Source organism: Budorcas taxicolor, chromosome 9, assembly GCF_023091745.1.
Source record: "Budorcas taxicolor isolate Tak-1 chromosome 9, Takin1.1, whole genome shotgun sequence".
Classification (NCBI taxonomy): domain Eukaryota; kingdom Metazoa; phylum Chordata; class Mammalia; order Artiodactyla; family Bovidae; genus Budorcas; species Budorcas taxicolor.
The window spans coordinates 68,097,538-68,114,347 of NC_068918.1; the positions used below are offsets into that span (position 1 = coordinate 68,097,538).

The 16,810-nt window shown below is 42.5% G+C and overlaps 1 protein-coding gene across 1 annotated transcript; it reads left to right on the top strand.

The window, feature by feature from the left end:
• The first annotated feature begins 1,947 nt into the window (after window positions 1-1,947).
• ABRACL (ABRA C-terminal like) lies at window positions 1,948-16,546 on the top strand. The gene is made up of 3 exons (XM_052645989.1): window positions 1,948-2,066; window positions 7,141-7,207; window positions 16,065-16,546. The coding sequence occupies exons 2-3, from the start codon at window positions 7,147-7,149 to the stop codon at window positions 16,247-16,249; spliced, it is 246 nt and encodes an 81-aa protein (XP_052501949.1). The 5' UTR covers window positions 1,948-2,066; window positions 7,141-7,146; the 3' UTR covers window positions 16,250-16,546.
• The last annotated feature ends 264 nt before the right edge of the window (window positions 16,547-16,810 follow it).

Here is a 16,810-nt window from a genome sequence, read left to right on the forward strand (position 1 = left end):
TAACTATTAGCCCTATTTCCTTCTTCCCAAAATAATTTTCTTGGATTGTAATTCTTTACAGATTAACATGAGGTTTATGTTACACTTAGTATAACATATATACAAAGTATTTTTAAAAGTGAATCCATTTTTATAGTAACAGGGATTTTATTTGCTTAATCTATTTCTGTCTCTCTTTTCCCCCCATTGGCAGAGTACTGTGAAACACTACTTACTTGTAAAGAAGTAGCACAATACAGATTGATTATTCATTTCACTGGATATTATCTAAATGAAGAACTGCCACAAACCAAAGGAGCCAGGTGCTGCCCCGAGAATTGCTAAATATGCTCTTTTCTTGAATTATACTTTTTGCATTATATAGACTGAAAAATCCAAACTATTACTTCTCAGCTTGTTTTAGTAAGGAAAAAATAGTCCTCAAAAGGATTTTGGAGTCACCTTAAACTTCATGTGACATGAGAAACCTTGATCAATCAGACCTTTGTTGAGAGTAATCTTTTGGTGGTAGGGAACAGAGATTCATTCAAAGTCACACCCGAAGTGACAGGTGTTTACTCTGACAGGGTAACTAGGACGCTCTTTAGGAAGTGGCTGGATACAGTGCAGCCGCAGGGACCTGGATACTCATATTATCCTCTGGAGCAGGTCTTTGATGTTCTTAATACATCACTGGCTCTCAGCTTCCCTTAGAGGCACTTCTACCACTTCCACCCATATTCACCTTCGACTTCATCCTGAGTTTTTGCTTACTCCAGTGTTTTGCTTTGTCAGGCCCATTTTCCCTATTTCTGCCTCAAGCCCTCTCAGCTTCAGCCTTCCTGTCAGGTAGCTCATTCTCTGTTTTCACTCTCCCTTTTCAGTTTCCAAGGGAGAATCTGATTGGCTTATCTAATGATCCAGAGTTCTGGCTTGTGAGGACTGTTTGTTCCAGGTCACCTCCTAGGGTGATGGTCAGTTTATGGACTGTGTCTTTTGGGTCACGTGACCATTCTTCGTCCAATCAGCTACAGCGGTTAGGGGGGAACTTTGGGGGCAATTATTTGTGCAACCTTTGTCCTAAGAATAGTTCGGGTCAGTTCTCTGGGCAGGGGCTTGGTTTCCTTTTTGAAAGGATACCGGGTAGAGCACACACACACACACACACTCAGAGATTAAAATAACAGTTACTATAATAATGGATGTATGAATAAAATGATTGAATTATGCAGTTACATGTAGGAAATAATGAATAAAGAGGGGAAAAAATCTACATTGACCCAGGGCCAAGAATTATAATAGCTTTATCCAAGTAAAGTTTCTTTGCAGTAAAGAAGTTTTCAAAACTGCATTTTCTTTCGCAAATCACACCACCCTGCTGTCATATTGGTATCTTTCTGAAAGCCCCCTGCCCTGGGCTTAAGTTCCGCACAGTGGTAAAGAATCCGCCTGCCAATGCAGGAGTCACAGGAAATACCACTTCTATCCCCTGGGTCTAGAAGATCTTCTGGAGAAGGGCATAGCAAACCACTCCAGTATTCTTGCCTGGCAAATTCCCTGGACAGAGGATCCTGGCGGGCTACAGTCCGTGAGGGCAAGGAGTCAGACCGACTAAGCACGCAGGCAAAGGAGATCTCAGCATTCTGCACGTTGGGGGAGGTTTTTTTTCTTGCATTGGGAGAGAGATCCTGGCAGGAAGTCAATTTCCAGGAAAAGATGCGGGGGTTGGAGCTCCTTGGCTCCGAGTGGCGCGGGGCAAAAGTGGTGGTAATTGGAGCTCTGGATGCATTTTCCTAGAAGCCTCCAGCGCTCCGCCACCTGTGCGGAGCCTGCCCCCTTCTTGGCGTCTCCGCTCCAGAGTTTCCTCCTCCCAGGTTAGTCCCCGGGAGTGTGGGTGGCCCCATTCCTGAGCGCTGAAACTCTCCCCTCCTCCCCCCGCTCGCCCTCCGCCTGCGGCACACCAACCAGCCTTTCTCTTCGCCTCAGTCACTTCCTTCCTCGGCTTCTTCCTCCCCAGTGCGTTGAAGAAGGCAACCAGCCCGCACCGACGCTGCCGGTTTTCTCGGAAAAGAACAGGAGGCAGAGAGGTGAGTGATCGCCCTGGGAAGTGGCGTCCAGGTAGAAAGGATGGACTGGGGTAGCCGGGGGAGGTCAACAGCCGGAGGAGGGGATCGTAGGCTGAGGTCGGAGAACCAGGACCGGGAAGAGAGGTGGCTAAGGCGCCTGGAGGGTGTAACTGGCATTGGGCTGAGCCGGGTGCTGGGGACCGCGTGGGCGCGCCCCCCACCTCTCGGGCAGACTTCCGTACTCGGCTCACGTGACATTTTGCCGGGGGCGGACCGGGCAGGGAGATCAGCAGCGTTTATATATATATTTTTCTTTTCTTTCTTTTTTTCTTTTTCTTTTTTACTGCAGAGCAACTTGCTGGCTTTGCACTTGGAGAGCCAGTTCCGCAGAACTGAGCGGGAACAGACTGGCAGTGAGGGGCCAGGCTCCTGCCGAGGGATTCGGTGGCTTCGGGGCAGTGGGCTCTGCGGGTGCGGATCTGAACGCACCCCGTTCTGTGTACGGGGTGGGGGGTAGTGAGAAGACATTAGCAACTCGGGGAGCCCCAAGCCGGGTCCGTTTTCGTCGCTGGGTTTGGGCGCCGGCTCTCGAGGCGCGCCTGGGGCGCACCGATCGCCGGGGAGCGAGGGCCTCCCGGAGACAAAGGCTTCCGGGATGCGGATGCTGCCGTTCCCCGGGAGTCCGCTCGGACCCCGCCTTGCGCCCCGGAGCGGGGGCCGAGCCTTGCGCTCCCTAGCTCTGCAGCGGTGCCGGTGATGACCGTCTGATGGCCTGCGGGGGACAGGGTCTTGGGACCCCTTCCGGGCCACCTCCCAACTTGGCTCCGGGATGACCAAATATGGAGTGTGTGCGCGCCTGTGAGAGGCGGGAAGAAACCCAGTCATTCTTTGACCTACACCAGCTGCTCGTCGGGGATTGTGAAGGAGGGCTGGGAAAGAGTGGCCAGCCCTAGTGAGGATAGGTGGCTCCCGATTCCCAGATGTTCCCACTCGAGTAGGCTATTCCTTGACTTTAGAATATCTCCAGGTATTGCCTCCAAACTTAAGAAAACAAACCAACCAAAATAAAAAAAACCCAAAAAACTGTTAAGAGGGTCCTTAAATATATCTTCAAGTGCCTACTGAAAGTGGAGCATTTCACCATATGGCCCAATCCGCCCACATTCCGCTTTCTTTGTGGTTCCCACGCACAGTGCCTAATTGGCTTCTGTCACAATGAGAGGGCTCCGCTAGCATCTGCCATCCCCTTTCCCTGAGCCTCCCATTGACCCGGCTCTTTCTTTCCCTTAGACTTGCTCTGCCATGGCTTCTCATTGTTCTTGATCTTGCTGCTTGCACCAGCCCCAGGCTTCTGTCCTCATAAAAAAATGTCGTGGACCTTCCGAGGTTTGTGCAGCAGAGTATTTTATACTCCTTTATCCTCATTAAATAATCGAAGAAATAAACCATCCCAGGTTATGTAGGCTAGCAATAGTTTTTAAGCCTGTCATTTTCCTACTCAAAAGGATCAGTGTAGGGAGCCTTTTTTGCTTTTTAAGGGTTTTGTCTTAGTAAGTACTCAAATATTTCACACAAATACAACTTACCATTACATTTAGTTCTATTTGCATAATAACCAGCCCCACCCCAAAGCAGCAGAAGAGGCAGAACAATGAAGTAAAAACAGCATTTAATTGTGGGAAACCCCTCTGAGTCAGTTTCATCATCCATAAAATAGGGATAAATAATACTTTGCAAGGTTCTTAGAATAAACACAGATAAGGAGCCTCAGGTGTAATTAATTATAAGGAAATTCTGGTTGTTTTCCCTTCTTACAATCATCTGCTTAATGTAATGCACATATTCACATTACTTAAGAGTTGGATTTCCTCTTTGAGTCTTATTAAAGGAGAACTGTGACTGGTGTGGATGGTGGTGGGTGGAAGGAATGGAAAATGATGTTAAAGAGATGAATATTCTGGGTGGGAGGAAATCAAAGCATCTGACAATTAGAGAAGACTAATCCTCTTGGACATTTCCCTTTCCCTTTTGTCCAATGTGGGCTGATTTCTTCATCAACCCTCACAGATCTACTACTTCTGCAAACTTTATTCACCTTTAGACAGTTTTGATTATTAGAGAAATTTTTTCTCTTATGGCTTCCAAATCTGCCTTTCAGTTTACCTGTCTATTCTACCCAATATGGTAATGCAAACAAGTCTATTCACATGAGTACATAACGGAGTTTTATATTTTTAAAAAGCAGCAGGTCGTCTCTAGGCTAACTTTAAAAGTCAAGATTCCTTACAGTGCAAATGACAGAAACTCAAACCAGCATAAGCAAAACCACAGAAGACTGATTAGTTCATGTAACAGGAAAATCCAAGGTCATATACAGGCTCAATCATTGATGCATGGTTGAATTTTCCGTTGTGCTGGATTTATTCCTGGCAGGCTCTTTTCACGTGGTAGCCGTTTATATACTTGCTGGCCGTAAACTTAGAGCTCAGTGGGAGAGTGTTGTTTTACTAGTAGTCTGGCAAAATTCCTGGGCCGACCCCATTGTTCAAGATGGGATCACCTAGCCTATGCTCCAAACCAATTACTCTGACTTTGAACCATTCCTGGAGTCCAGAATGAGGCTCTACCCAAGATCCATGAGATAAGAACGAGGAAGGAATGGCTCTATCAAAAAAAAAAAAAAATTGGACTGCTGGTGCCAGAAGGTAGAAACGGTGCTGAGCAGAGAAAAACGACCGCTATTAACCACACTGACATTAACAGGTTTTTTTTCCCTACCACTAATCTTATGGCATGTCTTTCACTTGTGTCTTCCGGTTATATTTTAGTGTTTTAGTGTCTCTCTAAAACTGTATTTTGAATTGAATATGATGTTATAATTTCACCAATAAATATAAAGTTCTCACATTTGGACACTAATTTTTGATACTGGGTTTTATGTTGCTGCATTAACCAAAGATTTGCATCTTGTCGCAGTGTTGTTGTTTAGTCGATAAGTCCCATCCAACTCTTTTGGGACCCTGTGGACTGTAGCCCTTCAGGCTCCTCTGTCCATAGAATTTCCCAGGCAAAAACGCTGGAATGGGTTTTTGCCATTTCCTACTTCAGGCATCTTCCCCACCCGGGGATCAAACCCGTGTCTCTTGCATCTCCTGCATTGGCAGGCAGATTCTTTACCACTGAGCCGCCAGGGAAGCGCATCTTGTTGCAATATAAGCTTCTCAAATTAAAAGATTTACACAGAAGTGTAGCAGATGGTAGTGGTGCTTTTAATTATTAGCTATGAGAAATCTGGGGTCCTGATCAATATCATTTATAGATGTCATTCTTGTTTGTTAAAAGCTACCAAGAATTAGTTATGACCTGTCTGAATAAAATTATTTCTTCCAAATCATCACCCCAAAGTAAACCATTCAGGTCATCCTACTCTTTTCATCCCTTATTTAATTTGGAAAACTTAAAACATACTGTGCTGATGCCTCTTCTGCCCATGCTTTTCACCCTCATATTGCTGTTTCCAGTGTAAAATTATTTCCTTCTTATGGAAACTCATTCTTCCTCCTTTCCTGCTTTACTTCTTTGCTCCAACAGTTGGGTTTCTCTCCTTCAGCTCTGCCTGCTGCTTCCCTGTTTCTTGCTGGTGTCTGTCTCCACCCACTTTCTGTAGCTGTTTGCCACGCACCCTTTAGGCTTCCTTTTCTGTCTCTGAGTCCACTTCCTGCCCTTAGAGCTCCTCTCTGTGCCTCACTGAAATCAGCAGCTCCCTGTCAATAACTCTCACAGATGTGTTTTCATCCCCTCTCATGCCTTTGCTCATTTTCCTGTTTGCCAGCCAATTATTTGTTGAAGTCCTACTCTTGGTGCCAGACGGGGTCCCACAGTAGCAGAACGGTCAGATCCCCGCAGAGAGGAGCTCACTGTCTAGTGATACAAGACCAGGTCATTCCAGTCAAGTGAAATGACGGGGATGCACAATACTGTGGGAACACGCACAGGGGAGCACTCCTACTCCCGGGTTTCAGGGAGGGCTTCCTGGAGGAAGTTGTATCTCAGTTGGGACTGGACAAGTGAAAGTTAACTCCAAGAAAGAGGAATAGTCAGAGTTGGGTTGAAGAAAAAGCAGTACCTGTGAAGGCTGGACGGAAGAGAGTGAGGGGACATTTGAGGAATGAAAAGAAATGCCGTGTAGCTGCAACCTGGCATTCAAGGGCATAGATGTGAGGTGGCTGGAATGATGGGCACAAACCCAGCCAATGGAGGACCTCATGAGCCAAGGGAACTCACCCAGCTGCTATGCTAACCCTGAACTCCCTTCTCACCTGAAGATGAATGGTGTTCACCACAGGCTCTCCATTGCAGTCGGATTGCATTACGAACTGTTGGGGGGAAGAGCATGAGTATTTGTGAACTGGGAAATTGCATTTGTAGGGTTCTACCTGGACCGCCTTTTTCACCTTGGGGCTCCTAGGGGGGAGGGATTGTGTTGGTTTATCCGGTTTATGCTGGAACCTCCAGCTCCTAGTTTCGGGCTTGCCCCAGGTGCGCGGCGGTTTCTCCTTGTTTCTGTGCTCTTACGTATTCTCTTCCCAATGCTTTCCCCAACTACTTACCTGGTTCACTCCTCCCCCCAGGAACCTCCCTGAAACCTGTGGCTTTCCCCTTCAAGCTCCCTTAATGCCTTGGACCCTCCGCTCAAAGAGAGCTTGTCCCATTGCTAGTCATTCCAGGCCTTTCTCTGCTTCTGGATGATGAATTCCTTGAGGGCAGGTCTTGGCTCACTCACCTTTGTGTTTTTGGCGCCAGGCAGAGCTTGGGTTTGGAGTGTATAGTGGGTGCAAGGAGAATGGCTTCGTTCTCCCCAACAGACTGCATGGAGTAAGAGCGGGACCGCCCACAAGGGCATTTATAAAGATGGGGGAAATGGAAGTACTCTACCTGAGGGAGATACATCACACAAGTGCTTTTAGGAAGAGGGACATGGTAAATTAATAGTGACAAATGCTACATGAAAAAATACCAAGGGGCCCTTGGATTTGGCAAGATATGCGTAATGAAATCTAGAAACTAATAATACAGATTTTTTTTTCTCCCTCAGGCAGCAATGAATGTCGATCATGAAGTTAAACTCTTAGTGGAGGAAATTCATCGTCTTGGTTCAAAAAGTAAGTGTTATATGATAGATACGGTGTTTCTTCTGAGTTTGCTTTAGAGCAAGAAGGGCTAACTCTTTGGGTGCTGTGCTGTGCTAAGTCGCTTCAGTTGTATCATCAGTCTTTGGGACTCTATGGATTGTAGCCCACCAGGCTACTCTTTTCATGGGATTCTCCAGGCAAGGATACTGGAGTGGGTTGCCATTTCCTTCTCCAAACTCTTGGTAGAAGCCTAAAAGTTTTGGCAGCTGTCAGCTAACTGCTGTCAGCCCTGAAGTAATTTCTGGAGACACAGAGCTATTAGGGTATTGTGATTCTTATACAAAGAATGGTTGAGTTATTTCATTATCCTCTGAATGGAAAGAAAATCACTGTACATTTGTAACCTAGCTGCATTGAAATCTTGTAATTGAATCTTGTTCGAATTTTTGTCATACTATTAACATTCATTTTTTTTTCTGCTTTACCCTGCCACCATTTTGCAAATTGCCAAATGACTAGGGACTCATTGAAATTGCAATATATTGTCTTTATTTTCTTCAAACTTTTGAATTTTGTATAATCAGGTATTTATGTTATATAACTAAAAGAACCCATCCTTTGGGTAGTTTTTTTAAAAGGTCAGCTTTTCCCTCAGCAGCATATAAGCAGCTGCCATGAAGTTTGAGACATGTAAAATTGGTAGTATTCGTGCTCTTTTCCTAAATTGTAATGAAAGCAACTCTTATGCTTATAACTGTAAGTATTAATATTTTATATATCTCAGACCAGACATGTAATAGTTTGGGGAGCATTTTAAAAATAGATTTGTTCAGCAACAACTGGAATAATGGACCCCAAAGTTTTAAAATTATATCATGTAAGTGAAAAACAACTTTAAAAAGTACCTTATAAGAGTTGTCCTGTCATTGTACCTTTTTTTTTTTACATTGGAGTATAATTACTTTACAATGTTGTGTCATCATTATAGTTTGATTTTCTTACATATAGCTGTGATTACTTATGAATCACAAATCATTTGAAATAACAAGAGGTACTTTGAAAATTCCATTGTTATTATTACAAACATCCCCTGTAGTTTTCTTTTGCTTATGTGTGACATGAAACAACAAATGTAATATTTTTCATTAAAGATATATTGAAGTATAGTTAATTTAAAACATTGTATTTCTGCTATACTGCAAAGTGATTCAGTTACACATATATATGTATTCTTTTCCATTATAGTTCATCACAGGATGTTGAGTATAGTTCTCTGTGCTATACAGTAGGACCTTTTTGTTTATCCATTCTATGTATAATAGTTTGCGTCTACCAACCACAAACCCTCACACCACCTCCTTCTTGGCAACCACAAGTCTGTTCTCTTTGTCAGTCTGTTTCTGTTTCTTAAATAAGTTCATTTGTGTCATATTTTAGATTGCACATGTTAGTGATGGCACAGGGTATTTGTCTTTTTCTTTCTGACTTGCTTCACTTGGTATGATCATCTCTAGGTCCAGCCATGTTGCTGCAAATGGTATTTTTTCATTCCTCTTTGTGGCTGAGTAGTATTCCATTGTGGAGAAGGCAATGGGACCCCACTCCAGTACACTTGCCTGGAAAATCCCATGGACAGAGGAGCCTGGTGGGCTGTGGTCCATGGGGTCGCAAAGAGTCAGACAGGATTGAGCAACCTCACTTTAACTTTTCACTTTCATGCACTGGAGAAGGAAATGGCAACCCACTCCAGTGTTCTTGCCTGGAGAATCCCAGGGACGGGGGAGCCTGGTGGGCTGCTGTCTAGGAGGAGCCTGGTGGGCTGCTGTCTATGGGGTTGCACAGAGTCAGACATGACTGAAGTGACTTAGCAGCAGCAGCAGCAGTATTCCATTGTATGTATGTACCACATTTTCTTATAAATAGTGTTATTGTGATCATAGGGGTGCATGTATCTTTTTGAATTATAGTTTTGTCCACATTTACTATCTTAATGGTTATGTAGGTTGGGAGTCTGTCTCAATCTGTTTGAGCTGCTGTAACAAAATACTCCAGACTGTGTGGCTTATAAAAAGCAGAAATTTTATTGCATATAGTTCTGAAGGCTGGAGGCCCGAGGTCAGTGTGCCATCATGGTCAACTTGGAGCCTTCTTCTAGGTCTCAGACTTCTTGTATCTTTTCATGGTGAAAGGGACTAAGAATCTCTTTGTAGCCTTTTTATCTATCATCAGTCTATCTATTGTTGTGGTAACACTGATTTAAAAGATCTTGTAAGTTTCATATAGAATAATATTGGGTTGACAAAAAAGATCATTCAGGTTTTTCCATTACATCATATGGAAAAACTCAAATGAACTTACTGGCCACCCCAATACTTAGCAGACTGAACCTGCACTTCAAAATAAGCGAGTTTACAAACTAGATGACTGTAAGATAATTATCATAACTTGTATAAGGATGAAAATATTTTGAACATTGCAGCTTCACCAGGCCTCCTTGACTTACCTATTCCTGGTAATAGATGAATTATTGAGTTGGAAAGCATCTATGGAGATACATTACCTACTGACAGATTAAGGTTAATTATTTATGTTATATCTGGAATAATGTTGACTAATCTAAACTATGAATTTGATGAATAAATTGATGAATTTAGTTTTATCTGTTTCTTTTAAAATGGAGTTCTTTAAAGCCTTTCATTTTTCATCCCATCACTTCAGTTCAGTTCAGTCACTCAGTTGTGTCCAACTCTTTGCAACCCCATGGACTGCAGCACACCAGCGTTCCCTGTCCATCACCAACTCTCGGAGCTTGCTCACATTTATGTCCATCAAGTCGGTGATGCCATCCAACCATCTCATCTTCTGTTGTCCCCTTCTCCTCCCACCTTCAATCTTTCCCAGCATCAGGGTCTTTTCCAGTGAGTCAGTTCTTCGCATCAGGTGGCCAAAGTATTGGAGTCTCACCTTCAGCATCAGTCCTTCCAATGAATATTCAGAACTGATTTCCTTTAGGATGGACTGGTTGGATCTCCTTACAGTCCAAGGGACTCTTAAGAGTCTCCTCCAACACCACAGTTCAAAAGAATCAATTCTTCGGTGCTCAGCTTCTTTATAGTTCAGCTCTCACATCCACACTTGACTACTGGAAAAACCATAGCTTTGACTAGACGGACCTTTGTTGGCGAAATAATGTCTCTTCTTTTTAATATGCTGTCTAGAATTTTCATAACTTTTTTCCCAAGGAGTAAGTGTCTTTTAATTTCGTGGCTGCAGTCACCATCTGCAGTGATTTTGGAGCCCCCCAAAATAAAATCTTTCACTGCTTCCGTTGATTCCCCATCTATTTGCCATGAAGTGATGGGACCAGATGGCATGATCTTCGTTTTCTGAATGTTGAGCTTTAAGCCAACTTTCTCACTGTCCTCTTTTACTTTTATCAAGAGGCTCTTTAGTTCTTTGCTTTTGCCATAAGGGTGGTATCATCTGCATATCTGAGGTTATTGATATTTCTCCTGGCAATCTTGCTTCCAGTTTGTGCTTTATCCAGTCCAGCATTTCTCATGATGTACTCTGCATATAAGTTAAATAAGCAGGGTGACAATATACAGCCCTGATGTACTCCTTTTCCTATTTGGAACCAGTCTGGTTTTCCATGTCCAGTTCTAACTGTTGCTTCTTGACCTGCATACAGATTTCTCAGGAAGAAGGTCAGGTGGTCTGATATTCCCATCTCTTTCAGAATTTTCCAGTTTATTGTGATCCACTCAGTCAAAGGCTTTGGCATAGTCAATAAAGCAGAAGTAGATGTTTTTCTGGAACTCACTTGCTTTTTCAATGATCCAGTGGATGTTGGCAATCTTTGGTTCCTCTGCCTTTTCTAAATTCAGCTTGAACATCTGGAAGTTAACGGTTCATGTACTGTTGAAGCCTGGCTTGGAGAATTTTGAGCATTACTTTACTAGCGTGTGAGATGAGTGCAATTGTGCAGTAGTTTTTGCATTCTTTGGCATTGCTTTTCTTTGGGATTGGAATGAAAACTGACCTTTCCCAGTCCTGTGGCCACTGCTGAGTTTTCCAAATTTGCTGGCATATTGAGTGCAGCACTTTCACAGCATCATCTTTTAGAATTTGAAATAGCTCAACTGGAATTCCATCACCTCCACTAGCTTTGTTCGTAGTGATGCTTCCTAAGGCCCACTTGACTTCTCATTCCGGGATGTCTGGTTCTAGGTGAGTGATTACACCATCGTGATTATCTCGGTCATGAAGATCTTTTTTGTACAGTTCTTCTGTGTATTCTTGCCACTTCTTCTTTATATATATCTTCTGCTTCTGTTAGGTCCATACCAGTTCTGTTCTTTATTGTGCCCATCTTTTGCATGGAATGTTCCCTTGGTATCTCTGATTTTCTTGATTTCTAATTTTTATCCTATAGAAAAGATTTAAGTGGATAGAGATTATTTGGAGATATAAATTCTTTAACAAATGTACCTTGAGTGCTGCTTTTGCACTCAAGTGCTGGAGATGGGAAAATAAATAAAAGTCCATCTCATTCCTGTGGGTCTCTTTAGGTAATGAGAACACAGATAAATTGGAAGCATGTTTTGGGACGTGGTTAAGAGCATGTGCTCTGGAGTCAGACTCTGGGAAGGAATTCCAGCTCTTCCACATTCCTGCTGTGTGACCTTGGGCACATTTCTAAACTTTTCTGTGCCATGGTTTCCTTATTCATATAATGATGCTACTTTATTTCAGTGAGTGTTGGAGACACATTTTTCACACTTTAAAATCTCTAAAATAAGGATTATTTTATGATACATGGTATGCTATCATTAAACTGGCAGTTTAATTGGAACATGAAATAATGGTGCTTCTTACAATCAATGGTATCTTATCTTTGACAAAATGGTTAAGTGAGTTTTAATGACTATAAAATGCATCGAACAGTTCTAGGAACATACTGAGTACTCAATAAATGGTAGCTTTCATTACTGTAATTGATGGTGAATGCTTCGATTGATATACATTCCATTTTTTAAGAAGCGCTATTAACTCGACTAAAGCAATCATACAGGACTTCTCAGAGAAGGTGACATTTGAGTCTATTTTTGAAGAAAAAAGAATTTAGTTAGAAAAGAGGATCTGGGATGCCAGGTAGATGGCTTGACGTGGACAAAGTTACCAGGGGAGGTGATTCTTAACACCCTGGATTACAGCAGGTTGCTCATTTTGACTGAATCACAAGATGCGTGGAGTGAGATGGCAGGAGGCCTGGTGAGCGGTGAGGCAAGGGCCAGAGGATGAAGAATCTTATTCACTCTATCTTAAAGGTGCTAGGGAGCCATTGAAAGATTAAAGTAAAAGAATATCAATTAAGCTTGTATCATACAAAGTTTCTTCCACATTTTAAATTCTGTATGAATGTGGAGGATGTAGTGAGGGTAAAAATGGAGAAGGGGAGACTCGTAAGGAGTCTGGCAGTTAGCCACGTGACAATCAACTGGGGCCTGGAATTAACTGTCCATGGAGAGGGAAGGCTAGAGCAACAGCAGATACAAAGAAGGTGGCATCGCTCGGACATTCGTCAGATTTAGGGGTTAGCAGGCAGGAGAACTCCAAGATTACAGCAGGGTTTCTGCCTTTGGTGGCTTTAAAAAATTTAACCTATATTGAGAATTTACCATAGACTGGGCATGCTATAAAAGACTTTACCTGCATTCTATGTTTTAATCCTTGTAACAGCTCCGAGAGGGATATTTTTACCCTTGTATGATGGATGAAGTAACTGTAGCTCAGAGAGCTTGAAGGACCAACCCGGTTACCCAGCAGCTGCACTGATTCCTGTAATCAGTGAAAGGTTTTATTGCCATCAAAGGGTCGTCGTGCTGCTGGAAGTGAAAGAATCAAACAAGTACCTCTTGACTTTCCAGGCCAAGCATGGTCAGACTCCCTATTTTCCATTACCAACTTATTTCCTCCTTCTTCTCTTAGATGGTTTACTTGAGCTGAGTAAATTAGTCACTATTCCCCTAGATACTTAACTTCTTTCACCTGTGCCTATGGCTTGGCATGTTCTCCCATTTCTTTCACTCATAATTGAACCAGTGATCACTGATCTAGTGCTTAGCATGGGCTGGACACTGTGCTCTGTGCTTCAGAACTGTGTCCCCAACCATACAGTGTGGGAAGTATTAAGATCCCCATTATACAGATGAGGCTTAGGGAATTTATGCAGGCCAAGCAACTAGCAGATGGCCAAAATTTCAGCTGAGGACTGTCAGGGTGTTTGTTTTGTTTTTAAAGCTCTGTATTATATGCCCCTTAAAGTCTGGTGGCTCAGAGGGTAAAGCGTCTGCATGCAGTGCGGGAGACCCGGGTCCAACCCCTTGGTCAGGAAGCTCCCCTGGAGAAGAAAATGGCAACCCACGCCGGTACTCTTGCCTGGAGAATCCCATGGACGGAGGAGCCTGGTAGGCCACAGTCCATGGGGTTGCAAAGAGTCGGACACGACTGACTGACTTCACTTTCTTTAATTTCTTTCTTTGAAGTCCAGAACAGGTACCACCAGTCATGAAATCTTCCCTTCCTGGTCTAGCCCAGAGTCATCTTGGTCTTGATAAACAATCATGTACCTCTTTGCCTGTTGCTCTACCTACTGTGTGGGGTTATTTCCTCGTGGGAGGGGAAATCATTTCTTTGATAGCTAGAAAGTGATTCTATACTTCCTTCTCCCTGCCTCTAGTGCCCAGCACTCGCTACACCCACAGTAGGCGTTTATTAAGCCGCATGCTGTAAGCTCTAGCGGAGGAGCACGGGAACCCAAGAGCCCTTCTCGCTGTGGTGGCCACCTCCTTCACAGCGGGTACACCTTTGGGAGGGAAGAACTGGGAGCATTGCAGTAGGATGGGTGAAATGTTCAGCCAGGTAGATCGAAGGATTCAGCTAACACTGGGGAAGTATCTTTGATTACCCTTATCTTTGAGACTTCCTCTTCCTGACTTTTAACCAAAGATCCACCTTTTGTTTTTCCTTAATTAAAAGACTTTATTTTAGATTTGCAATAAGTTGAATGGACAGTACTGAGATTTCCCATATGCCCTCTGCTCCCACACATGCATAGTCTTCCCTGTTATTAACATCTTCCACCAGAGGGGCACCTTCTTTACAGTTGATGCCCCTGCATCGCTGTTGTTGTTCAGTTGGTAAGTTGTGTCCGACTCTTTGTGCCCCCATGAATTGCAGCATGCCAGACTTCCCTGTGCTTCACTATCTCCTGGAGTTCATTCAAACTCATGTCCATTGAGTCAGTGATGCCATCCAATCATCTCATCCTCTGTCAACCCCTTCTCCTCTTGTCCTCAATATTTCCCCAAATCTGAGTCTTTTCCAATAAGTCTACCCCTAATAACTCAGTTGGTAAAGAATCCGCCTGCAATGCAGGAGACCCGGTTCGATTCCTGGGTCAGGAAGATCCCCTGGAGAAGGGCTAGACTTCTCTTGTGGCTCAGCTAGTAAAGAATCCACCTGCAATGTGGGATACTTTGGTTCCATCCCTGGATTGGGCAGATCCCCTGGAGAAGGGAAAGGCTACGCATTCCAGTATTCTGGCCTGGAGAATTCCATGGACTGTGTGGTCCATGGGGTTGCAAAGACTGAGCAACTTTCACTTTCACTTTCTTTCCCATCAGGTGGCCAAAGTATTGGAGCTTCAGCTTCAGCATCAGTCCTTACAGTTAATATTTAGGGTTTATTTCCTTTGGGTTTGACTGGTTTGATCTCTAGGATTGATCCTGCATTGACATATAATTATCACCCAGAGTCCATAGTTCACATTACGTTGCACTCTTCATTTTGTACATTCTGTGGGTTTTAACTGATGTGTAATGAGGTCTCCATCATTATAATATCATGGAGTGTCTTCATTGCTTTAAAAATTCTTTGTGCTCTGCCTATTCACCCCTTCCCTATCCTAACCATTGAAAACCACTGATGTTTTTACTTTGTTTTCCCTTTTCCATAGTTTTGCCTTTTCCAGAATATTCCATAGTTAGAGTCATATAGCACATAGCTTTTTCTCAGATTGCTTTCTTTCATTTACTAATATGTATTTAAGGTTCCTCCAGGTTTTTCATGACTTGATAGCTCATTTCTTTTTAGTGTTTATTTTAACTTTTAGCATCTATGTTAAAAACTGGACTTCCAACTAGATAATGTAGGGATTCTGGTAAATAAAGATTTCTTCATTTTTGAGGTCACCACTCCTTTCCTGGTATTGCTGAGCATGTTCAGAATACACTTAGAGAAATACTGTTCCTGATCTGGGGTTTTTCTTATATTTGTTATTTTTACTGATTCAACAACTAACAATTAGGAAATTGAAGTTTAGAGACTTCCCTGGTGGTCCAGTGGTTAAGACTGCCTTCCAGTGCAGGGCATGCAGGTTCAATCCCTGATCAGGGAACTAAGATTATACATGCCTTGTGGCCAAAAAACAAAATCATAAAACAGAAGCAATATTGTAACAAATTCAATAAAGATTTAAAAAATGGCCCACACCAAAAAAAACCTTAAAAAAAAATCAAAATTTAGACAGAGAGGAATGGTCCACCATATGAGCACTGTAACACATTCATTTTTTGTTAATATTTCTTAGTTCTTAACTCCACTCTTTGTACAGATGATACTAAGGCTAGAAGATATACTACACATTGCATTTACTCCATTCCTTTTTGAATCTGGCAAGAAGTTACACTGAATTTTTGACTGTTGACTGTTAAATTGTGATGTTGGTTAACCTCCAGTTGTTTATGAAAGATGATGGGTATTTGCCATACATGGTGGCAATAAACAGACTTTGCATTGGTTAATATTGTGTTTTCTCAATTAGATGCTGATGGAAAATTAAGTGTGAAATTTGGGGTCCTCTTCCAAGATGACAAATGTGCCAACCTCTTTGAAGCACTGGTAGGGACTCTAAAAGCGGCAAAACGAAGGAAGATTATTACATACTCAGGAGAGCTACTTTTGCAAGGTGTTCATGATGATGTTGACATTATATTGCTTCAAGATTAATGTGGTTTGCATAGCTCTGTTTATTGTTTTTTGTTTGTTTCTGGTAAACTGGAATATTAAGTCAAAGGACAAACATACAAACCTACTTAATGTATTTTTATAGAACTTTATAAACAAAAGGAGACTCATTTTAGAAGTCTGTCCTTTTTTCTATCTTGAAAACAAATTTGTGTGTTACACTGTAAAATGAACAAAACCTATTATTTTTCTCAGGAATCTGGTTGGAGAATGTAAACAACGGGGCTTTTTTGGTGAGGGTACCAGGAATGTTTGTTTCATAAATTATTCGTAGACAATTTCTGCAGATATTGGACATTCTGTGAAATCAGGAAACAAACTTGTAAGACTAGCTCCCACAAGGAATATAATGTTTATGTAATAAAAACATATAACTCCCTTAAAATTGTCTTATTGTCTCATTTTGTCATTTGAAATTTATGTACCTCACATACTTGAGTTTTTGCATCAACATTAGGTAACTGCAGTAAAAGTTTTCTTAATTTGGGGAAACATTTTCTTAAAACTACAGAATTTAAAAAGTAGAGATGATTAGTGTTACAG

What these genes read in the sequence shown, in the direction of transcription:
- ABRACL (XM_052645989.1), top strand. Translation starts at nt 7,147, where the DNA reads ATGAATGTCGATCATGAAGTTAAACTCTTAGTGGAGGAAATTCATCGT. An exon ending in TCATCGTCTTGGTTCAAAAA is followed by an intron (nt 7,208 to 16,064) that starts GTAAGTGTTATA and finishes TTTCTCAATTAG; the next exon opens with ATGCTGATGGAAAATTAAGT.